Raw genomic sequence first — 25,172 nt, 5'->3', positions numbered from 1 at the left:
TCCACAGGTTAAAGTTTGAACTAATTGTTATAAACTTGCACTAGCATTTTGAATATGACAATTTAGTTCAAAATTGACCTGAGGGTGCATTCATTATTTAAATGAACTTAAAATTGTAAGGCAACCAGGTAACTTCCTTTTTTAAGTTAAACCAACATATATATATATATATATATATATATATATATATATATATATATATATATATATATATATATATATATTATTTTTTTTTTTTTCTTTTTTTTTATATATACAGTTCATGGACAGTAAAAAATTTGTAGGTGTAACCTTATAGGGTTGATCACTTTGTATAATATAAAACGCAGTTTGATTTTGAGCCTATATTCTAATGAATTATTCTACTCAGCAGGTCTATTTAGGAGCTGTTTGTAATTACATATCATTATCCATACACTAATCATTTAATAACATGTAACATGTGACATGCACGCTATATTGTAAAGTGTTGCCGCCGTCACTCTCTATTTTTGCTGTGACTTTGTCATACAGGGCTGGTGACCGCACAGTTTGCAAATGAGAGGACATGCAGCCGCCCACTTACCCCGATAGTCCAGAAATAAGTGTGTCTCAACTGGCCAATCACAATGTGTGTCATTCATTTCGACCAATCTGATCTATGATAGATATCCTTCAGAATTAGAAAACTAGTTCGTCATGCTCCAGTATACAGCATTACATCAGTGTGATGTAATCCCCGGGGTCCGGGGTGCATTTAAGCCCCCTTCATTCACCCTCTCTTCATTTCAATCGGAGTTTCACTCCTGCAAACTGTGGAGCAGCAAAGTGACTTTTTCATTTTTCAAAAAGTGACATTCTTCAAACGCGAACTGTCCATTAAGAAGTGGCGACTACATTTGTCAGGGTACTGAGAATTAAAAACGGGGACCGGCCGCCGTGTAAACCGTAAATCGGATATCTATCATCGTCTTGACAGAAGATCCCTTTTCACAAGTATCTGTGAGAGTCTGTCTGTTTTTTGTTTTTTAACTTCATCCAAGTTTTGATCTGTTTAACAGCGAGCGCGCTTGACACGCTCCCGCAAAAGTGACGAGCTGTGAATTTCACGCATTAGAAGTATAAAAGGAAGAGTCCATCATGAGCAATTACACACATTTAGACGATCTCCCGCCACAATATTACCAGGGCACAGACCTTGGGGAAGAGGAAGAGGAAGAGATGCCAGCAACAGAGAAAGATCTGGCTGAGGACGCGCCGTGGAAGAAGATCCAGCAGAACACCTTCACCAGATGGTGCAATGAACATCTCAAATGTGTCAATAAGGGCATCACTGACCTCCAGAAAGACCTGGGCGATGGGCTCAAACTCATCGGGCTTCTGGAGGTCCTCAGTCAGAAGAAAATGTACAGAAAGCATCATGTCAGACCAAACTTCAGACAAATGAAATTGGAGAACGTGTCGGTGGCCCTGGAGTTTCTGGACAGAGAGCGAATCAAATTAGTGTCAATAGGTAAGTTCTGCTTTAACTAGTTAAACAGGAATAAACACCAACACTTAAAGTTTGTATTTTTATGTTTAAGTTCTAAAATATTGTATAGACCCTTTAACATTTAGATAACAATTTAGATTAGAGTATAGTAAGTGCTACTTACTAGGAGTTTTACCTCAATGAACTCATAGTTACTGCCTCGGGATAGTAAGAAAGGTTGTTGTTGTAGTGGTTATGTTTAGGTATGGGGTAAGGGACCTAGAATGTGGTCATGCAGAGTAAGGCATTAATATGTGCTTTATAAACAGCCAATATGCTAGTAATATCTAGTTAATAGTGAAATTGTGTTCCCTAATCTAAAGTGGTACCAACATTTCTATTCAAACTTCGAACAGTTACAGAAGGGCTGTCAGTTCAGGGTTTTTTATTGTCAGGTAGGAATATCTCCTTCATATTATAACTTTACATGGTCAATCTGTTTAACATTAAAATATTTGTACTTACGGAACCCTAACCCTAACGATTTACTTATTAATAAAAGTAACTTATTCATATTCGTTAATTACTTAGAAGTGAAGTTATCATGCACTAACAAGTCTCATTGATACTGCTGTTTGTGTATCTCAAGTAAAGTTGACTGGCACACCTCTCTGTCACACACAAGTCTGCCTGTAAACTTTATCAGCAGTCAGATGCTCACTTCTCTACCTCAATTCTAAAGTTGAGGTGTCAGGTCAGAGACTGGAGTAGTATTTCAGCACCATGTACGAGTAGTTCACATTGGGCTTCCATGTGTCAGTGAAATGGAAAATAGTTCTAAGGGGCTTCGGCTTGTTTGTTGAATAAAGGTGAAAGGTTATATCTGATCTGTGCAGACATGTTGTAATAACTTGTTGGAGTATTAATGAATACAGAGGAAATATTGCAGTTAAATCACTGTAGGTTTGCAGTTTACTGGTCAATGTTTAATGCTGCTTTGATAGATAAAGAACAGCACTTTGTGTAAAGCAGTGGTGTGAGGGTGTTAGGGGAGGCTTGACTAGTTCACTCAAAAATGAAATTTATGTCATTAATTACTGACCCTCATGTTGTTCTAAACCCACAAAACTTTCATTTATCTTCGGAACACAAATGATGATCTTTTAAATGAAATCTAAGAGCTTTCTGTCCCTCCATTGACAGTCTACGCAACAACCAAAAAAGTTCATGAAGAAATCTTAAAACTAATCCATTTGAATTTAGCAGTTTATTCAAAATTTGTTGAAGAGACACAATCACTTTATATGATGAACAGATTTAATTTAGGCTTTTTTCACATCTAAACATTGATCAGTGGTAAGAGAAACTCGTACTTGCTTGACGTGTGAGAACAAACCTCATTAGTTCTTGTGGAAGTTCAAATGTGCTGCGTAACACATGAGAACAAACCTTATCATTGGTTCTCGCATATCAAGCAAATGTGCTCGAGCTTCCGTTAACCACAATTGATGTGTGTGTTGATGATTATTTATATGACTAAAAGCTTAAATGAAATATATTCATAAATATAAAGCAGAAAATTGACTAAACTGCTCACTTCATATGGATTAGTTTTACGATCTCTTTATGAACTTTTTGAAGCCTTAAAATTGTAGTTGGGAGTTAATGGAGGGATAGAAATCTCTCAGATTTCATCAAGATCTTCATATGTTTTTCGAAGATGAACAAATGTCTTACGAGTGTTAGAACAACATGAAGGTGGGTAATTAATGAGAGAATTTTTGGGTGAACTAAATCTTTTATAGCCTGGAACTACTATTAATACAAACATAAATAATGTTGTGTGTTTTGCGGAACAAAAAAGTATAAATTTTTTGAGTTCATGTTGACATCCTAGGTCTTTGTAATCTTCTTTATGATGGGAATGGTAATCAAAGCAAGTGATTCAAAGAAATGTGAAAAATTAAACCCAATGTCAATTTGTAAAGTCCATTTGATAAATCAGTTTTCTTGTGATTGTCTTTGTAGACAGCAAAGCCATTGTAGATGGGAACTTGAAGCTGATTCTGGGTCTCATCTGGACACTCATTCTCCATTATTCTATCTCCATGCCCATGTGGGATGATGAGGATGATGAAGAGGTTAAGAAACTCACTCCCAAACAAAGATTGCTGGGCTGGATTCAGAACAAGGTTCCAGAGCTGCCTATTAACAACTTCAACAAGGACTGGAGGGATGGCAAGGCTCTTGGTGCCCTCGTGGACAACTGTGCTCCTGGTAAGAACACATTCTGACATTACCAGGTGTAGCTGTCTGCTTGGTTTGACTTTGGACAGTTGTGGTTGGGTGAGGAACAGTCAGGTTTGTCCAGAGATTTCAGGTTCTCACTGGGCATGTAACGGTACATTACGGTACGGACGTCACGGTTCGGTGCATACAGTTAAGCAATCCACACTCCGATCCATTAGCACGCGTGGTAATGCAGTACTGTTTGCTAACCACCACAACAGGAAAAAGCACAGAAAAAGAAGACAATCTATGTTTACGTGTAATCTCTCAACCAGTGTTTCAATCGCTGAAAGAATTAAAAAAAGCAGCTTGAGAGTAATATCTCATGCAGCATTACATTTAACAAGTTATTTAGTGTCCACAGCATGTTAGTTCACTAGAGAAATGTTATGTTTAGTTTTATGTTTATTTGTCTCCTCCTGCTGTACTGAACTACCGAACCATCATGTTTGTGTACTGTTACACCCCTAGTTCTGTAATTTTTAACTTGGTTTAACTTGCAATACAATAGAGAACAAGAGCTTTGTATATTTCATCACGACCTACTTCCTGCGCCACTTGTTGCTCACATGGAGTCATACTGAGCAGAGGGGTAGTGAACTAAAGTGTTTACTTCAGTGTAGCTGATAGGAAACAGTCCCTGTGAGACAGTCATGACCATACAAGGTGTTGCTGGCTTTTGACAAAAGCACAGAATTACCATTATCATTATATATTTAGGCTACATTACATGTTTGGTTAGACATTTTCTATAAACAATTTCTAAAGAGTAGACCAAGTTTATGGGAGGCCTGATGTCATAACTGATGTAATAACTGTTTCAATAAAATGTTTCCTTCACTTTTTTATGTATAGTTTATGGCTTAAGACCAAATGAATACTTTGACTTTAATGATTCACTCACATCAATTTAACTCTTTCTATAGGTCTGTGCCCTGACTGGAAGACATGGGACCCCAACCAGCCCGTTGCAAATGCTCGTGAGGCCATGCAGCAGGCTGATGACTGGCTCGGCGTGCCACAGGTGAACATCCACTTACATTTAACACCACATGTTCAGCCAATGAATTTACTTCAGTCATAAGGAAGGTAGTGTCTGTGTAAAATGTTAGTGGTTTCAGCACTTTGACACATAGTGGTGCCTGCTCCATTATCCTCATGGGATAAGTGTGAGATTCCATGGATGGTGTAGCATGTGTGTCATAAATTCTTGGGGCTGAATTCCCTGCTGACTGTTGAGGGGATGTGGGAGGGGTCTGGCTCCTGGTAAATCCTGACCTTGGCTTGTTGAAGGCCGCTGTCAAACCTCAGCACTGTTTGGATAAATATAGTATCTGAAGAGATTGCCACCACCCTGTGATGGTGGAACAAACGTGATGGTGAAAAGAAAATGCTGGAAGGGAGTGGCTTCTAACTGCAATGTTTATCTCATAATAAATAGGCTTTCTGACTAGTTCACTTGTTACTTCTCCAATGGAAATTAAGTGTAATAACTTTAATTAGCACAAACTTACCCAACTTGAAAGCAGTTATTAGTGAACGAGGCCCTGTATACTTAATTCTCATCAGACATCTATGAATTTTTGATCTCTAGGTGATAGCTCCAGAGGAAATTGTGGATCCAGATGTGGATGAGCATTCAGTGATGACGTACCTCTCTCAGTTTCCCAAAGCTAAACTAAAGCCTGGAGCCCCTCTCAAGCCAAAGCAGCTGTACCCCAAAAAAGCCAAGGCCTATGGACCAGGTGAGCAAACTAAAGCTGTTGAAACGTCACGAAAAGTGCTATGTCGGCACAAAATTAATAAAGAGTTTTTGAACTACACATACAAATTCAGTCAAATTCATTTTAAAATAAGAGCTATTTATGCTTTATCTTGAGAACTTTGCATTAGGGATGCCACAGTTCTCAATATAATATTGAACCATTTGGTACAGCATCCACAGTTCAATACGCACTTGTGAATTGCGTTTAAATCTCTCAGAATGGTCTCTATGCACGTTCACTTCCGTGTTTTTCCTCAGGCCACATATTTACATCAGGTGCTGCGACATAAGCCATTGTTCCTTACCTAGAGCTGTCATAATGACTGAGGAGAAGATGACTTTTTAGTGTCGCTGCTTACAAGAACTTCCCCGGATTACTGTAAACAGTGTCCATCGCATTGTGAGGCTGTCAGCTGTCACATTGTCCAGTAAAATGGAGAAGCAAATGGAGAATTTACAGTACTTTATAGACTATAATCACTAGCTTCTAGTAATGTCCATCCACGTGTTTATGAGAGAGTCGAGTTGTGGCATATGACGTAGGATGTAGAAGTAGCGTAAGCTTAGATGAGAGTAGATGCTTCTTGCGGTTCAAACAAATAGGGCTGGGCAATACTTCGGCCGGAATTGGCTCGTGTTTCGGAAGCCAGTGATTCTCCTTTATAAAGTTAGAAATATGGATATTTTTCTTACAAAAACTCATTACTTCGCTTCAAAAGGCCTTTATTAGCCCCCTGGAGCCATATGGATTACTTTTATGATGATGGATGCACTTTTTTGGGCTTTAAAATCATTGTAACCATTCAATCCCATTATAAAGCTTGGAACAGCCAGAATATGTTTTAATATAACTCCGATTGTGTTTGACTGAAAGAAGAAAGTCATATATACCTAGGAAGGCTTGAGGGGGAGATAATTATCGGATAATTTAAATTTTTGGGTGAACTACCCCTTTAGGTAAAATAAGTGAAGTTCCTAAACGTAATTTAGGGAGGAGCGAGCCCATCTAATCTTCCAATCAACAGCCAGAGTATATAAGCAGCTGCTTACCTCTCTTCAGTCTCAGCTGTTTCAGCATCCCTCCACCTCCCCAAACTCCACCTTCATTTCAGGTACCTAGCCCTATGTAATCACATCCTATATTTATTCACTGGGGGGTGTATCAGAGCTCGAGTTGAAGATGCTTCAAGCAAGCCAAATTAGCTAAACTAATACCCTAAAGATTATATGGGCAAACAAACTCGTTAAAGAAAGATTATTGTTGCATCCCTACAATAAAGTATGCAAAATGGACATTCTGAGTATTGCTGTTGAAAGACTTGATGTTTTCTTTTGTTTGGAAACAGGTATTGAGCCTCAGGGGAACATGGTTTTGAAGCCAGCTGTATTTACTGTAGAGACACTGGAGGCAGGACTTGGTGAAGTGATTGTATATGTAGAGGACCCAGAGGGTCACACTGAAGAGGTGAGATATTACAGATATATTTTTCTAACATTCTGTAAATGTTGCATTAATGTGAAACAAACCATCAATGACATTTTAACTACAATCCATCTTTTAATTTTGTTAAAATTAAGGCTAAAGTTGTCGCCAACAATGACAAGAAAAGGACATTCTCAGTCACCTATGTGCCCAAGGTTGAGGGACCCCACAAGGTATGTATGAACATGGTTGATTGTACATTGTCCATTTCAAAGTATAACCCGTTTTGCTTCCAGTGGCATAGATGTTTATTTATTATATTATATCACAGGTGAAAGTACTCTTTGCCGGTCAGGACATTGATAAGAGCCCCTTCATGGTGAATGTGGCGAAGGCTCTGGGTGATCCCAGCAAAGTTCAGGCTCGAGGTCCAGGTTTAGAGCCAGTAGGCAATGTGGCCCATAAACCTACTTATTTTGACATCTATACTGCAGGTAAGCAGAATGCACTATGTGTTTTGGAAGAGGTTTTTTTGTATGAAGCTGCTCTAACGGTTGTCTCACGCATTTCAGGTGCAGGGGCTGGAGATGTTAGTGTGGTCATTGTTGACCCTCAGAATAAAAACAACACTGTGGAAGTTATTCTAGAAAACAAGGGTGATAACATCTTCCGTTGCACCTACAAACCTCTGCAGGAGGGGCCACACACCATCCATGTGACCTTTGCTGGGCAGCCCATACCCAACAGCCCCTTTAAAGTGAACATCTCTGAAGGTAAGCATCTGATCATTTTCCTTTCTTATATACCTTACTGAAATATACAAATGTCTTTGAACATGTCAGCCATATTGGAACGGTGGGCAACAAAGAAAGTCAAAGAATCTCCCCCACACCAAAAAAAACCAATTGTTTATTTTGTAGCACACCCTAAACCTTCTGCGTTGCCTCCGAAGCAGATACCCCCTCATAAAAAGAAAGGTGCGCATACCTCTGCGGGCTAAAGCTTAGCTTCTTGCTTGTTCGCAGCAGCTTAATTCCTACCATACAACAAAACACCCATTTTGAGGCATGGTAGGAAAAGGGCAAAACCAAAGTTGTCATGTTGAGTGTCATGTTGAAAATAAAGCATAGATTTTAAATAGATTTTTATACATCTTGTTGAAATTGAGCAAAGTATTTTGGGCTTGGGTGTAATATCGTCAGTTTGGACGTTTTTAAAATGACCATTCCAACAATCTGTCATTGTAATGCTGTTATGTTTTTGTATTGAATTTCATGAATGTCCTATTGTATTTTATGGATGTCCTTACTTATCATAAATAACTTGATTGTCCTGTTTTCCTGTTTGTCATCAGAGCAACTCACCAGAAGCACAGCACCTCGCTTGACCTTACTAACACTGCTTCAGTCTATGCATTTAAAAAAGTTTGGGACATTTTATAATCTCTTAATTTTGTTTCTTTTTCCCCATCAGCCAGCAATGCCAATGCCTGTCGTGCAACTGGCCGAGGACTGCAGCCTAAGGGCGTTCGAGTTAAGGAGGTGGCAGATTTCACAGTTTTTACCAAAGGAGCAGGAACTGGAGAGTTGAAGGTCTCAGTGAAAGGGCCAGGTGAGTCTTTCTTTCTCTCAGAGGTATATTGTGGGGATTGTTTTAATATTAAAACTGCATACTTTTATTCTTACGCAATTACCTTTGCAAGAAGAAGAAAAAAAAAACATTTTAAATGTTAATGACTACATAGCCATCCTTGGCTAGATAACTATGACTATTAATTGTATACATTTTGACTCAGTACTACATTATAAATACATTTTACATGTCTCTTTGCTCATTAATTAATGTGGCTACATTTAAACAATGCTGAGAATTGTTTGCACATGTTTTCAGGAGGAGTAGACGTGCCTGTGAAAGTACGTGATGTTGGTGATGGAGTGTTCAAGTGTGATTATTGTCCCGTTAAGCCTGGAAAATATAATGTAAACATCACATGGGGAGGCCAGCCTATCCCACGCAGGTGAGAGCTAGTTGTACAACTTGGTTAACCACTGTAATGCAAATATGCACACCTTCTCCTTGCTGTGATTTTGCCAAGTAAGACATATTCCTGGATTAACATCTTTTGTTGATCCTCGAACAACATTCCTGTCCAAAAACATAGTCCTAAACCTATCCCTACCCCTCGACCTAACCCTGCCCATAACTTATCCCTGAAATCAAAGGGAAATGATAGATGAATAAGAATGGTGTAGAATGCCCTAACCCTTCTTGTAAGCCTAAACTTGACATTAACTGTAAACCTCTTGGTCAAATCTGATTGGTTGATTGAAATGTTGTTCCAGGATCAACAAGGATGTTGGTCCAGAACATGTTCTACTTGGTGAAAGGATGTTCACCCCTTTCTCTGCGTCAAAGTTTCCCCTATTATAATTTATGTCAGATCTCAGCACTCTTTAAAATGTGATTATTTTAGCCCATTTGAAGTGGAGGTCAGCAAGGAAGCTGGACTACAAAAGGTGCGGGCTTGGGGTCCTGGCTTGAAGACCGGGATGGTTGGAAAGTCAGCTGACTTTGTTGTTGAGGCTATTGGTACAGAAGTAGGAACTCTAGGTAATTCAAAATGAAGAAGAAAATAACTAAGATAATTTATTTTATGCGTCCAGCTAATATTAGGTGCAATATCTTTTCTTTAAAGGGTTTTCTATTGAGGGCCCTTCTCAAGCAAAGATAGAGTGTGACGATAAAGGTGATGGTTCCTGTGATGTGCGTTACTGGCCCACCGAACCTGGAGATTATGCGGTTCATGTCATCTGTGATGATGAAGATATCAAAGACAGCCCATTCATGGCACATATCCTTCCAGCAGCTAATGATGTCTTCCCTGAGAAGGTGGTTAACACATGGAAACAATAATCAAAAGTCATCTCTTATTGTCTTTTGCTGTCAATGCCAGTATTATTGATCTGATGGATCTTATGTGCAGGTCAAAGCATTTGGGCCAGGCCTGGAGCCCACCGGAGTTATTGTCAACAAATCAACACAATTCACTGTTGACGCTCGAGAAGCTGGCAAAGGCAGTCTGAAGATCTATGCTCAGGTTTGTCCATGTGTAATATTTTCATTTATTTATTTTCAATGTTTTCCTTTGGCAATGATTGTTAAACAATTGCAAGCAGAATCAGTGTTAAAGGGTAACATAGGACAAAGACTGAATTGCTCAAACCAACATATGTGCAAATGTGAATTCTTATATTTCTTCAAACTGGTGGCTTTTCTTCTAGGATGCCGAAGGCTGTGTGATTGACATTCAGATTACTGATAAGGGAGATGGCACTTTTGTTTGTATGTATGTTCCTACCAAGCCGTTGAAGCACACCATCATAATTACCTGGGGGGAGGTCAACGTACCCAAGAGTCCCTTCAGAGTGAGTATTCCTAGTGTAGTATTTTGGTTTGTATTATGCTTTGTAACAGCATATTATACATATTATACAACATATTATGTGTTGTAACGGCGCCATCAGATGAGTCATTGTTTTCTTTGAGATATTGCTTTGTTTTTGCACATAATTGCTGATTTTATAGACCATAACTTAAAACTTTGTTTTTAAAGGTTCTTGTTGGTGAAGGCTGTCACCCTGACAAAGTGAAGGTCTATGGACCAGGAGTTGAGAAAACTGGCCTAAAGGCAAATGAGCCCACCTACTTTACTGTCGACTGCGGTGAAGCTGGCCAAGGTTTGCATAATGAGTTTGTTTTTTCTTGTTATATGACGTAGTAAAAGAGTTTTAGTGTGGCTAACCATTCTGACTATATCTTAGGTGATGTCAGCATTGGGATCAAATGTGCCCCAGGTGTGGTGGGTCCAGCAGAGGCAGATATAGATTTTGACATCATTAAAAATGACAACGACACCTTCACTGTAAAGTACACGCCCCCTGGCCCTGGCCGTTACACCATCATGGTGCTTTTTGCAGATCAGGTAAAACTCTGAACAAACTTCATTGTTCTTGCCTGTACCCAATTGCACACTAATGCTAAATGAACATTTCAAACACTTTAAAACAGGAAATCCCCAACAGCCCATTCAAAGTCAAGGTGGATCCATCTCATGATGCTGGTAAAGTCAGGGCTGAAGGTCCTGGACTGAACAAGACAGGTGGGTGTAAGCCAGAACATTAAGACCTTAAGCCCCAGAGAACTTAATTTTAATTGACACAGCTCTGCTTTACAGGCGTTCAAGTGGATATTCCAACCCATTTCACCATCTTCACGAAGGGAGCAGGAAAGGCAAAACCAGAGGTGCAGTTCAAAAGTGCCGCCAAAGGAAACGCTGTTAAAGATTTTGAGATCATTGATAATCATGACTACTCCTACACTGTGAAGTACACTGCTCTTCATCAGGTCAGAGTCACTGTCATCTATTCCACTTTGTTTTTGCTTTGAACATGAGTATTATTAAGATTGAAAAGGTTATGTCTCACCAGCAATAAATGCCTAATCTTCTGCAAATTAGGGTGAGATGGCTGTCATGGTCACACATGGTGGAGATCCCATTCCCAAAAGCCCTTTCAAAGTCACAGTCGCCCCTTCGCTTGATCTCGGCAAAGTCAAAGTTCAAGGCCTTAATGAAAGTAAGGACTTTAACCCAACAGTTAAACCATTTATGCCAAAGTATTTTTCTTCTAGGAAAGAACTCTTTACAACCTCAGCTATCAACTTTAAACGCTCTAATGCTTAATAAACTGCTGTATGTGTTGCAGAAGTGGAAGTTGGAAAGGACCAAGAGTTCACTGTTAACACAAAAGGGGCAGGTGGACAGGGTATTGTAAAAGTGAGCACAACCTCACCATCTGGTAGACCAATACCTTGTAAGTTGGAGTCAGACAAGACAAAAGAGGCCACCTGTGTGAAATATATCCCACCTGAGGAGGGTAATTACAAGGTGGACATCAGCTATGATGGGAACCCTGTTCCAGGAAGTCCCTTTTCTGTGGAGGGACTCATGCCTGCCGATCCTTCCAAGGTAAGATCACAGGAATAAAAGGTCTCTTGACTTATTGTGTGAGCTCTATAATTTAATGTTACTGGATTTTCCACTAGGTTCGTGCCTTTGGACCAGGACTTAAGGGTGGTATTGTCGGCCAGCCTGCACCATTCACTATAGACACAAAAGGGGCAGGTGCTGGTGGTCTGGGTCTAACATTGGAAGGTCCCTGTGAGGCTAAGATTGAGTGCCAAGACAACGGCGATGGAACCTGCTCTGTTTTCTACTTGCCCACAGAGGCTGGTGACTACAACATAAATATCCTATTTGGGGAAGCTCACATCCCTGGCTCTCCTTTCAAAGCTGTTGTCAAGCCAGCTCTGGATGCTGGAAAGGTTATAGTGAGTGGACCAGGACTAGAGAGGGCTAAAGCTGGCGAGGTGGCCAGTTTCACAGTTGACTGCAGTAAGGCCGGAGAGGCTGAACTCACCATTGAGATTGTGTCGGATTCAGGGGCTCAAGCTGAAGTTTGTATTCAAAAGAACAACGATGGAACGTTCTCCGTAACCTACACCCCGCTCTTTCATGGGATACACACCATCACAATCAAATATGGAGGTCAACAGGTGCCCAAGAGCCCCATACATGTTAAGGTGGAGCCATCTGTGGACACAAGTGGGATTAAAGTGTATGGACCAGGAGTCGAGCCCAGAGGTAATATTTAACAATTTTAACTACTTTCTGTGATTAACTTTCCAACAAAAGCTATCAGTTATACCTTATTTTCCTGTTTTTCTGTCACTCAAGGGGTTCTCAGGGACGTGACAACACACTTCATTGTGGATGCCCGGGCCCAGACTAAGACCAAAGGAGGGAATCATGTTAAGATTCGCATCAACAATCCATCAGGCGCAAACACAGATGCATATATCACTGATAAGGGTGACGGCACATATAGAGTGGAATATACTGCTTTTGAGGATGGTACGTCACTCAAACACTGAACAAATAAGTTTAAAGTGAGGGTTTTTTGAAGGCTTTCAAAGAGTTTTAATTATTTTATATATAAATATCCATGAATGCTTAGTGAGTGTTATGTTTTTCACTTGTGATATCTAGCAAAGAAGGTGGAGGAACCTTTTTAGAAAGAGATACATGTATGTATGTAGCTGCTTTTCCATTGAAATTACCCTGAACGATTTGTCCCAGGAACTTTTTCCCCCAGACCTGTTGCTGTCTGTTATTTCCATCGTGGTCTAAAGTTATGTGAAGATTAGGCAAGTGACGTAGGACTGTGTGCGACTTTTCAGTTCTCGCTGGATTTCGTCCTCCGCAAATAAACTTAATAGAGTCTGAACCTCGTCACGGTCCATTGGTCGAATTTTTTAAACTCTTGTCGATTTGAATTCATTGTTGATTTGAATAGCAAACAATTCTTACTGCATGCACCACAGAATTTTAAAATGGTGGTTGAAATAAAATGCTGTGTGCAGTCAACCAATCAAAATGCTGCATAAACTCAACCAATCAGCATGTTCAGCGCCCAAGTCCCATGCCCAAAAGTTTCTGAACTTAGTACTACCTCGCGCGCAGGGACTTTCTGAGGGGTGGATTTTTACCTGGAACTTCATTTAGATCCTGGTTCAATGTGGTCGAACCACACAGAGTACCATTCCAAAGTCTCTAGTTCCTAGGAAAAGATCCTGCGTTGGAAAAGCGGCTTGTATCATACAATGGATTGGGTATATCACCCTTTGTGGTCCACTTTCTTGCAGAGTTTAGCTCCAACCCTAATCGAACACACCTGACCAAGCTAAGGTCTATATAAGAAAGTTACAGGTAGGTTGGAGCTAAACTCTGCAGGAAAGTGGAGCTTGAGGGCCAGAGTTTAGAACCCCTGGGGAGTGTATACAGACAAGACAGATTTTGAGAAGCTTTAGGAGCTTAGAAGGGGTACTGAATGAGACCATATGACAGATGGAGAGGGAGGTTATAAATAGGAAATGCATTGTAAAAAGAGATCATTAAATAGTTTTGAGCATGACTAGAGCCCTCTGCAGCAGTACAGAAATACATCTTATATTAATACCAATGACAGCTGCAGTTCACTGTTAAACAGAGCCTGTCACATATACTTTCTAGAAACACTACACAAGCAAAAGGTTATTTCATAGATGCAATTCTAAATGAAATATTACAACACAATGCAAAATAGCTTTATGTAGCATATGAAGTAGGATTTGCATAAAGCTGAATTCTTCAAATAAAAGTATCTTTTTGCTTTGTGTAGGTTTGCACCTGATCGAGGTCTTTTATGATGAGGTTGCTGTTCCTAAGAGTCCCTTTAAAGTGTCAGTTGTAGAAGGTTGTGACCCAACACGTGTTCGAGCTTATGGTCCAGGCCTGGAAGGTGGGCTAGTCAACAAACCCAACTGCTTCACAGTGGAGACAAGGTATGCGTTTACTGTAGCATCATTGATACCCTAAGAAAAACTCTTATTTGCTATAAAGCTCAATTGGATTTGGGAAATTTACATCTCATTGTACATTAATGCTTATGATTTTAAAGGGGTGCTGGGACTGGTGGTTTGGGCTTGACCATTGAAGGAGCATCAGAAGCCAAAATGTTCTGTAAGGACAACAAAGATGGTAGTTGCAGTGTTGAATATATGCCTTTCACTGCTGGAGACTATGATGTCAATATCACTTATGGAGGCCAGCCTATTCCAGGTGAAATATTATCTACCTAAATACCTATAAAGATGTTAACTACCTATACAATATTACTGTTTTATCTATACATATTGTTTTTTACTTTAAATGTATATTTCTATAACTACTTTATATTTGGGGTTACTGTTCTCAGGCAGCCCATTCCGGGTGCTGGTTAAGGATGTGGTGGATGTCAGTAAGGTGAAGTGCTCAGGTCCTGGACTTGCTAACAGAGTTACAGCACATGCTCCACAAACCTTCACTGTGGACAGCAGCAAAGCAGGTCTGGCTCCTCTAGAGGTGCAGCTGTATGGACCAAAAGGTACATAACATAAACCCCTTGCTTTGAGCCAGTCTAACACTAAATAATTTGTTTAAAGGTACTTCTCCACTGTAGAAGACTCTATTGCTGAATTCAAAAACTGCATTCTACATACTACTCTTACTATTTCTGCCATAGAAAGATATGGTAAAAGTAGTATGAGTAGTATACTAGTATGTAGGGCCGCACAATTAATCGAAATGAACCAGAATGAACTGTTTTTTATGCACAGCTTGTCAGTGAAGCATGGCTCTATAATCAGTAGTAAATGGTGCTCCATCTGAAAGCACTGCAAGTGTGAGTCACTTGTCCAACAAAAGACAACATTTAAAACATTTTCAAAGTTTATGTGATGGTGTGTATCCCATTAAAGAGCGGGGTGTAGGTTACGGAGAACGTTCCATCGTTGTTCTTTTGAATACAAACTTCAGCTTGAGCCCCTGAATCCGACACAATCTCAATGGTGAGTTCAGCCTCTCCGGCTCTACTGCAGTCGACTGTGAAACTGGCCACCTCGCCAGCTTTAGCCCTCTCTAGTCCTGGTCCACATCCTTCTGTGAGATGATGTTACTTCTTACACAGAATAAGGCACACAACATATTATTTCATAGTATTCTATACAGTGACATGCTATGTCGATGAGCACTGCAATAAATAAAGGGTGAATTCAGGTTGATTGGGACACTTTTTCCAAAATGTGAAAATGTGTCCCAATCACTCTGAATTCACTCCACTTTATTATCATGAAAATACCTAAGAAGACTTGAAGAATACGATAAACCATATATTGTCGTAGGCATGTGTTTATTAGTCATGCTTAATAAATCAATGCGTTTCGATCTTCTGTTTATTCAGCTACAGCGATAGTATGATGCAGGGATTTCCTGGAATGGCGTGTTATCTTACTTTTGTGGGTCATATTTGGAGTTTCTGCATGAGAGCGCCCTCTGGCTTTCAGATGGAGCAGCATTTACTACTGATCACAAAGCTGTGCTTCACTGACAAGCTGTGTATAAAAAATTGTAGTCTTTGCCAAATAGCGTTCGGTTTAATTTCGATTAATCTTTCAGCCATACTAGTATGCGGTTCCAAATATGCAGTATACGTTCCATATTTGCCTCCCCAGACAGCAACATATTGTGGCCCAGATCCGGCCCACATTTGGTACATGTGGATAACATGCGGCTCAGATGTGAGCCGACACTTGTTGCTGTCAGGGTCTGACCAACGCAATCTTCACTTTGTTCTGTCTTACAGGAACTCTTGAGCCTGTTGTTGTTAAAAACAACCGAGATGGAACACATACCGTCAACTACACCCCTGCACAGGAGGGGCCGCACACTGTGTCTGTCAAATACGCCAACCAAGAAGTACCTGGCAGGTAAGATCTTAAAGATCTTATTTTATTGTTACCTTATGACAGTAATGTGACTTGAAGAGATCATTTTGCCACTCTTTTATTTTGTGGTTGTAAACAGTCCATTCAAAGTCAATTCAGCCCCCTCACACGATGCCAGTAAGGTGCGGGCAAGCGGACCTGGTCTGGACACTAAAGGAGTTGCTGCCAGTCTACCAGTGGAGTTTACCATTGATGCTCGTGATGCAGGGAAAGGCCTTCTGACAGTTCAGATCCTTGTGAGCAATTTCTCTCTCTATATATAAATAGGAAACCTAAAAGATTGCTATATATTACCAAAGCAGTACATTTAAATGTTGTGTTCCATTTAGGATCCAGAGGGAAAGCCGAAAAAAGCCAGCATTCAAGACAACAGAGATGGAACTTACACTGTATCTTATGTGCCAGATATGACTGGCCGCTACACCATAACCATTAAGTATGGTGGAGATAACATTCCATACTCGCCTTACAATGTCCAAGCCTTTCCAACTGGTGATGCCAGCAAATGTCTGCTCACAGGTATTCTTTTAATTTTGGTGCTTGGTCTTTTGAGTTTTATTTTTAAAACCTCTGGTTTTACTGATTTTTATTTATTTATTTGCTTTTTATTTTCAGTGTCTATTGGAGGACGTGGTGTTGGTAAGGAATCAGGAAATTAATTTAAAATAATTTTATTATTGAATAATGGTGGCCTGTTCTATAATGAAATATTCTACCATTACACCATGTAATATGTTTCCAGAATTAAATTCTTTGTTGTTATTTGAGCAGAAAGTCTTGGGCCCAATATTAAGATGGCAGAAGAGACATTCATCACTGTGGATGCCAAGGCTGCTGGAAAAGGGAAGGTGACATGTACAGTTCTGACCCCAAATGGCATTGAGCTGGATATGGATGTTACAGAAAATCCCGATGGCACCTTCGACATATATTATACTGCACCCGAGCCGGGAAAATATGTCATCACAATCCGCTTTGGAGGGCAACACATTCCTAAAAGCCCTTTTCAAGTCATGGTAAGTGATAATACTGAACAGGTGTGTTGAACTGTGTATCACAGGCCAATACCAGGGACATTACAACAGAAAGGGATTCGAAAGAGATGGTTAAAATATTCAATACTGCAGTGACAGAAAGACAGAAAGACTGTTTGAAATGTTGATTGTCTTTCTTAGGCTACAGATCAACCTGTTCCACCAAGAGACGACGCAAAGCCCATGTTTCAACCCCTGAACCTTGTTATCCCATTCACTGTCCAGCAAGGAGAGCTCAGTGGTAACATCTTTAATCGTGTTCTTTTTCGAGCAAAAATGTTACTACTCTTGTGTGCTGTGGTCAGAAGTATACCCAGATTGTTTTGTTTTTTTTTCAGGGGAGGTGCGTATGCCCTCTGGTAAGACAGCTCGTCCCTTCATCAGGGACAACAAAGATGGAACAGTCACAGTGCAATTTCAGCCTACAGAGAGAGGCCTTCATGAAATGGACATCAAGTATGATGGCAACCACATCCCAGGTTGGACTTTCTTTTCACTTTATGTGCGAAATGGCCCAAAAAGCATTTGGACAGTCAAGATGTACTTAAAATGTATAACTTATAAACTCATTGGCATTTGGAAACACATAATTCTAGCAGAGAGTTTCACTTTTCAGTGTTCAAATATGTATTGAGACCTGTTTAAGTTATTTAAGATGGTGGAATGATACACAGCATCATGTAGTTTACAGAATCACAACTTGAATACAATTATGTTCACAGGAAGTCCTTTGCAGTTCTATGTAGATGTAATGAACAGTGGAATGGTGACTGCCTATGGACCTGGTTTGTGTCATGGCATTGTCAATAAACTGGCCACTTTTACGGTTGTTACCAAGAATGCCGGACAAGGTACATAAATGTGTTTGCCGCAAAGCAAATATATAAATATATTTTTTATAAAAAGTGTGCCAAATAGTCCATTTTGTTTGCCCGTCACAGGTGGTTTGTCCCTTGCTGTAGAGGGTCCATCTAAAGCTGAAATCAGTTGTAAGGACAATAAAGATGGTACATGCACTGTGTCCTACTTGCCCACCACACCTGGTGATTACAACATCATCGTCAAGTTTGACAACAGCCATATTCCTGGCAGCCCCTTCACGGCAAAAATTACTGGTATGATAAGAAATGTGTCACTAAGAATTAGACCTGGTAAAAATAACAAAACTCTTGCCCATATATTGGTGACTTTCTATTCTCATCGTTAATATTTCTGTTCATGTAGGTGACGATTCACTCCGAAGGTCTCAGCTGAACGTTGGCACAGCAGCAGATGTCTCACTGAAGATCACAGAAACGGACCTGAGCTATCTGACGGCTAGCATCAAAGCTCCGTCAGGAAAGGACGAACCTTGCCTACTGAAGAGGTTGCCCAACCGGCACATTGGTAAGCACAAGAGGCCATAAAATCTTTCTGCATACACTGGATTGGCATTGATTAATCTCTGCTCCCCTCATCAGGTCTCTCCTTCACCCCAAAGGAAGTGGGGGAGCATGAGGTCAGCGTGAGGAAGAGTGGGAAACATGTGAACAACAGCCCTTTTAAGATTATGGTAGGACCATCAGAAATTGGGGAGGCCAGCAGAGTCAAGGCCTTTGGTAAAGGTTTAGTTGAAGCACATACCTTTGAAGTGGCCGAGTTCTTTGTGGACACCAGAAATGCTGGTATGTTCTTAGTTTTTTTTTGCTCTTGCATGATTTGTCTATGCATTATTTCAAATTCAAATCGCGTTTAATGCACCCAATTGAACTGATTATCTTGATTCAAAGGATATGGAGGACTTGGATTGTCCATCGAGGGTCCAAGTAAGGTGGATATCAATTGTGAGGATATGGAAGATGGAACATGTAAAGTGACATATTGCCCCACTGAGCCAGGCAACTACATCATCAACATCAAGTTTGCAGAAAAACACATACCAGGTTACTTTTTCAGTGTTTCTTTCCAGTGATCTATGGAAGCTTGTTTCCACCACTAAATAAAAAAAACTAAAAAAGGTAATTGCGACTTTTTATCTCACAACTCTTTTTTTCTCAGAACTGTGAGATTGGAACTAGCAATTGCGAGTTATAAATTCAGAATTGCATGATATAAAGTTGGAATTTTGAGTTATAGTTGCAATTCTGACTTTTTTCTCGCAATTGTGTTTTTATCATGATTTTGTGAGTTTTTTGTGACTTTATCTCACAATTCTGACTTTTTTTTTTTTTTGCAGGATATAAACTCAATTACGAGTTATAAAGTCAGAAATGCATGATATAAACTTACAATTCTGACTTTATAAAGTGCAATTCTAAGAAAAACGTCAGTCTTTTTCCCCTCACAAATGGACATTATAACACACAATTGCAAGTTTATATCTCACAATTCTGACTTTATAACTTGCAATTCTGACTTTATATCACGCAATTCTGACTTTATATCATGCAATTCTGACTATATAACTTGCAATTCTGACTTTATATCTTGCAATTCTGACTTTATAACTCACAATTCTGACTTTATATCATGCAATTCTGACTTTATAACTCACTATTCTGACTTTATAACTCACAATACTGACTTTATATCACGCAATTCTGACTTTATAACTTGCAATTCTGACTTTATATCTTGCAATTCTGACTTTATATCTCACAATTCTGACTTTATATCTCACAATTCTGACTTTATATCTCACAATTCTGACTTTATAACTCGCAATTCTGACTTTATAACTCGTAATTGTGTTTATATCTCGCAATTCTGAGAAAAAAAGGTAAGAATTGAAGATAAAAAGTCACAATTACCTTTGTTATTTCATGGCGGAAACAAGCTTCCATAGTGATATGCTCATGTATGCTTGCATTCCATTACAGGAGAGATTTGTAACATTTTGTTTGCTCGCCCCACTCTGTAGGAAGCCCTTTCACAGTGAAGGTAACAGGAGAAGGAAGGATGAAGGAGAGTATAACAAGGAAAAGGCAAGCTGCCTCTATTGCTTCAGTGGGCAGCGCATGTGACCTAAACCTTAAAATTCCAGGTAAAAACAAATACCAGTAAAGGAGAGTATAATACAGTCACAGTATTAGCCAAGGTGTCTGAAAACAACTAAAAATGTAAAAAAATCTCTCTCATTCATTTTTACTTAGGAAATTGGTTTCAGATGATGTCAGCACAGGAGCGCTTAACTCGTACCTTCACACGCAGTAGCCACATGTACACACGTACAGAACGCACTGAAATCAGCAAGACGCACGGTGGTGAGACTAAACGTGAAGTACACGTAGAGGAGAGCACACAGCTCGGCGGTGACCCTTTCAGAGATGTATTTGAGTCCTTCCTGGGAAGAGATCGATTGGGTAGCTTTGGTACAGTTCTGCAAGAGGGTAAGGGTAAATCATTTTTATGCTGTACTTACACTCCCCCCCTTTCCCGCCACCAAAAAACACCACCGCCTACAGCTCTGGTTACCTTTACTTGTTTTCCCCTTTCCAGGTGACACAGGGATTCAGGAAATGACAGCCCAGGTGACCAGCCCTGGTGGAAATGTAACAGATGCAGAGATCGTTGATAGCGGAAACAGTACCTACAGAGTCCGCTTTGTACCTACCGATATGGGTTCTCACACTGTCAACGTCAAATACAGGGGTGAGCATGTCCCTGGAAGCCCCTTCCAGTTTACAGTTGGGCCCCTCGGGGAAGGAGGTTCCCACAAGGTCCGGGCTGGAGGCACAGGCCTAGAGAGAGCTGTTGCAAAAGTTCCTGGTATGTTTCAAATGTGTTTTCCTCTTATTTCTGTGATAGAAATTTACATAATTTTTTCCCCTTTCATTTAATGCATCTCTATTTTCATTACCCTATGATAGCTGAATTCAGTATTTGGACAAGAGAGGCTGGAGCAGGCGGTCTGTCCATTGCTATAGAGGGGCCAAGCAAGGCTGAAATCTCATTTGAAGATAGAAAAGATGGATCCTGTGGTGTTATTTACATTGTACAAGAGCCAGGTAAGGTTTACAAAGAAGTTGCTATGATTTGAGTCACAATCAGATAGCAAAACCATTGCATTCTCATTCTCCATTTCTCCTCTCAGGTGACTATGAAGTTTCCATCAAGTTCAATAATGAGCATATCCCAGATAGCCCCTTCGTTGTTCCTGTTGCCACATTGTCTGATGATGCACGTCGACTTACTGTTACAAGCCTTCAGGTAAGCTCCAAGTTGGTCAGCAACAGTGAAATAAAAGCTTGCCAAAACAATACTCTTTCTGCTCTTTGAGTCATGGCTGAGTTATTTTTGTCTTAAACTGTAATTCGACTCTCATGTCTGTCCAGGGTCATACTATTATTTTGTTGAGCAGAGATTAAGTGTTCTTATGTTACTCTCTTTACTCTATCTATCTATCTATCTATCTATCTATCTATCTATCTATCTATCTATCTATCTATCTATCTATCTATCTATCTATCTATCTATCTATCTATCTATCTATCTATCTATCTATCTATCTATCTATCTATCTATCTATCTATCATCTTACAAATATTGACTTTATAACTAGCAATTCTGACTTTATATCTCGCAATTCTGACTTTACAACTCATAATTCTGACTTTATATCTCGCAATTCTGACTTTATATCAAGCAATTCTGACTTTATATCTCGCAATTCTGACTTTATATCAAGCAATTCTGACTTTATATCTCGCAATTCTGACTTTATATCTCGCAATTCTGACTTTATATCAAGCAATTCTGACTTTATAACTCATAATTCTGACTTTATATCTCACAATTCTGGCTTTATATCTCGCAATTCTGACTTAAGTGTTCTTATGTGTACTCTATCTATCTATCTATCTATCTATCTATCTATCTATCTATCTATCTATCTATCTATCTATCTATCTATCTATCTATCTATCTATCTATCTATCTATCTATCTATCTATCTATCTGTATTTGAGCATTTTAGAGTGAGAAATCAAACTTGAATTCATCTTTTCACTTTCAGGAGAAGGATTTGAAGGTTAATCAGGAAGCCTCTTTTGCGGTTCAGAGGAATGGGGCAAGGGGTGTCATAGATGCTAAAGTACACGCCCCCTCTGGTGTAGTAGAGGAGTGTTATGTCACTGAACTGGATAGCGGTGAGTTGTAGACTTGTTTATTTTTGTCTTAAGAACATTGGCTATTCAGTCATCTTTGTTTATATAGTGCTTTATACAATACAGATTGTAAAAGATGACAAATGTTACTTTAATTGAAAAGGCAACATTTAATTGTTCAAACATTATAATTCCCTCCTTTTCACAGACAAGAATGCGATTCGCTTCATTCCACGCGAGAATGGCGTTCATTCGATTGATGTGAAGTTCAATGGAAGCCATATCCCAGGAAGTCCATTCAGAGTCCGTGTCGGAGAAGCAGAAAGTGTTGGCGACCCAGGAATGGTGTCTGCCTTTGGTCCAGGACTTGAGGGTGGACGCACAGGTATTGGTCCATTGTAATCCTCTGCTTGATAAGTGCAGTATGTAAAGATTAGCATTACGAAGGATTTAGCTGTAGATGGTCTTGCTCGGTCAGTTATAAATCACCAGCAGATCCCATTTTAATCTGATGTTCTTACTGTTCTGTAGGAGTCCCCTCTGAGTTTGTCGTCAACACATGCAAGGCTGGTTCCGGTTCCTTATCTGTTACTATTGATGGTCCCTCAAAGGTCAAAATGGACTGCACTGAGTGCCTAGAAGGTTATAAAGTGTCTTATACACCTATGGCACCAGGCAACTACCTTATATGCATCAAATATGGTGGCCCACAGCATATTGTTGGCAGTCCCTTCAAAGCAAAAGTTACAGGTAGGATGAACTCAAATTAATTGAATTCGTACTTTGTTGTTATGACTCAAATTCTGCCTTTGAGCTTAGAGTAAAACTGTTTCTAGTTCAATACAATCTAAGTAAGTCGTGGGACATCCAGTGTGTTTTTTCAGCTACGTAATATTTGTGCAATTAGAGAGTTGTGATTGGCTTTTAACACATCGGTCTCTTGTTGTAGGTATGCGTCTGTCTGGCGGCCACAGTTTGCATGAAACTTCATCAGTCATTGTGGAGACTGTTACCAAAACCTCTAAGATGGCCGGAGCTTACAGCTCTCTGTCCAGCTCGCAGTCAACTTCAGACGCTAGTAAGGTCGTATGTCATGGTGCTGGCCTCTCCAAAGCCTTTGTGGGTCAGAAGAACAACTTTTCCGTTGATTGTAGTAAAGCAGGTAAAATAAAACAAAAATTAAGTCAATAATGGTTTGTCACCAACAAAGTACATAAGTATACATGATATTTATTTTGCTGTCAGAGGAACATAATTTTATTTTATTTTCTTTTTTTTTTTTTTCAGGTTCAAACATGCTAATGGTCGGTGTCCATGGTCCCAGAACTCCATGTGAAGATGTAACTGTTAAACATATGGGAAACAAGCTTTACAATGTAACCTACACAGTGAAAGAGAAAGGAAACTATGTGGTTATTGTTAAATGGGGGGATGAAAGTGTACCAGGAAGTCCCTTCCATGTGATCGCTCCCTAAAAACCTAAAGTCAACCCTCTAGAGTTCCTAATCAAGAATAAATAATGAAAAAGAAATGAACAACATTAGCTTAATTCAATTGAAAGAATATATATATTAACTTCTCTGAAGAAAAGCTTATTTTATGACAGAAGCTGATCTTAGAGGCCGCTGCCCTTTATTTAATGCTAACCAATTTGACGCAAAAGCATTTTAATACTGTGTTGGATGCAGAAATGTACCTTTTATTGTTAAAAGAGTGAAGAATTTTAATTAAAAAAAGAATATAGTTTAATTAAATAAGTATGTTGTTGAAAGGCTGTTTTGTTTAATCACCAAAAGAGAAAATGTGAGTATTTTACAGAGGGAGATTTATTGTTCTTAAAGGCACTTTTGTTGGTCAGGGGAAATCAGCAATATGGTTTTGTGTTCTGACAATTTCAACAGTGTATAGATATATCCAGTGCTTTTATATGCTTTATAGAATATTTTATTATCTTAACCAACTATTTAATATGCATTTGAAAACTTAAATAAAGAATAAAACTAAGCATGTTGTTGTTGTTGTTTTTTCATTCACAAAACCTAGACATTTCAAGACTAGCCTCTTAGGACAGATAGCTGGTCAGTTAAAATCATTACATTATTGTTTTTAAAAATAATTATTCATTTTAATGTGATATTGGACAAGCCTAGTTTGCTAATTTAAATATAGGTAAAGTATATCCTATATGGCTCCCAAGTTTTGCAATAGCGTTCAACTTTAGGAACTCAGACACTCTCTGTTTAGACCAGGGAGTCCCATATTTAACCTACTGATCCCCATTCGCTTTTGCATAGACACCTGCTCGTATTAAAATGTTTCTATTTCATGAACCCTTGTCACCGTGTGAAAAAAAATATTATTAGACCTGGGTAATGCAAAACAAGTATAATTAAACCACAGGAAATAACTTTCATTTGTAAATCTGTTATCAAGTTAGAATGACTGAAATCACGTTTGATACACACTCTGAACCACTATTTCAAAATTCAAAACAAAAGATTCGCCCATCACTAGATATTGTTGAATAAAGTTGTTTTTTTTGGTGCACAAAAAGTATTCTTGTCACTTTATAACAGTTCATGTGACTACAGTGGTTCAAACTTACTGTTTTAAATATGTCTTCAGTAGCTTTCTGGGCATGTGAAAGTGTTCATTATTGTAACAAGGTTAGTAGATATGGGAAGAAGCAGGCGGGAACCGGCGAACA

At 39.3% G+C, this 25,172-nt stretch overlaps 1 protein-coding gene across 2 annotated transcripts; it reads left to right on the top strand.

Annotated features, from left to right (window-relative positions):
* The first annotated feature begins 766 nt into the window (after positions 1-766).
* On the top strand, positions 767-24,470 carry flnca (filamin C, gamma a (actin binding protein 280)). Of its 2 annotated transcripts, XM_067380441.1 has the most exons (48): positions 767-1,492; positions 3,479-3,727; positions 4,666-4,763; positions 5,334-5,484; positions 6,851-6,969; positions 7,083-7,160; positions 7,259-7,421; positions 7,500-7,700; positions 7,848-7,904; positions 8,401-8,538; positions 8,818-8,944; positions 9,401-9,537; positions 9,623-9,816; positions 9,911-10,024; positions 10,209-10,352; positions 10,541-10,664; positions 10,749-10,909; positions 10,996-11,086; positions 11,162-11,331; positions 11,444-11,561; positions 11,691-11,953; positions 12,031-12,628; positions 12,722-12,898; positions 14,205-14,367; positions 14,484-14,644; positions 14,781-14,948; positions 16,206-16,329; positions 16,427-16,583; positions 16,677-16,866; positions 16,963-16,986; positions 17,119-17,363; positions 17,523-17,622; positions 17,720-17,860; positions 18,104-18,232; positions 18,323-18,496; positions 18,606-18,767; positions 18,842-19,045; positions 19,151-19,303; positions 20,281-20,403; positions 20,513-20,749; positions 20,859-21,128; positions 21,230-21,367; positions 21,454-21,569; positions 22,375-22,507; positions 22,674-22,850; positions 22,997-23,215; positions 23,415-23,627; positions 23,753-24,470. In XM_067380441.1, the coding sequence occupies exons 1-48, from the start codon at positions 1,120-1,122 to the stop codon at positions 23,938-23,940; spliced, it is 8,154 nt and encodes a 2,717-aa protein (XP_067236542.1). In that variant the 5' UTR covers positions 767-1,119; the 3' UTR covers positions 23,941-24,470. The 2 variants fall into 2 exon arrangements, with proteins under 2 accessions (XP_067236542.1, XP_067236543.1); XM_067380442.1 differs by lacking the exon at positions 7,848-7,904.
* The last annotated feature ends 702 nt before the right edge of the window (positions 24,471-25,172 follow it).

The sequence above is a fragment of the Chanodichthys erythropterus genome, chromosome 24 (assembly GCF_024489055.1).
Source record: "Chanodichthys erythropterus isolate Z2021 chromosome 24, ASM2448905v1, whole genome shotgun sequence".
NCBI lineage: Eukaryota > Metazoa > Chordata > Actinopteri > Cypriniformes > Xenocyprididae > Chanodichthys > Chanodichthys erythropterus.
The sequence above is the reverse complement of the archived record's forward strand: the minus strand, read 5'-3'. Positions and strand labels throughout refer to the sequence as shown.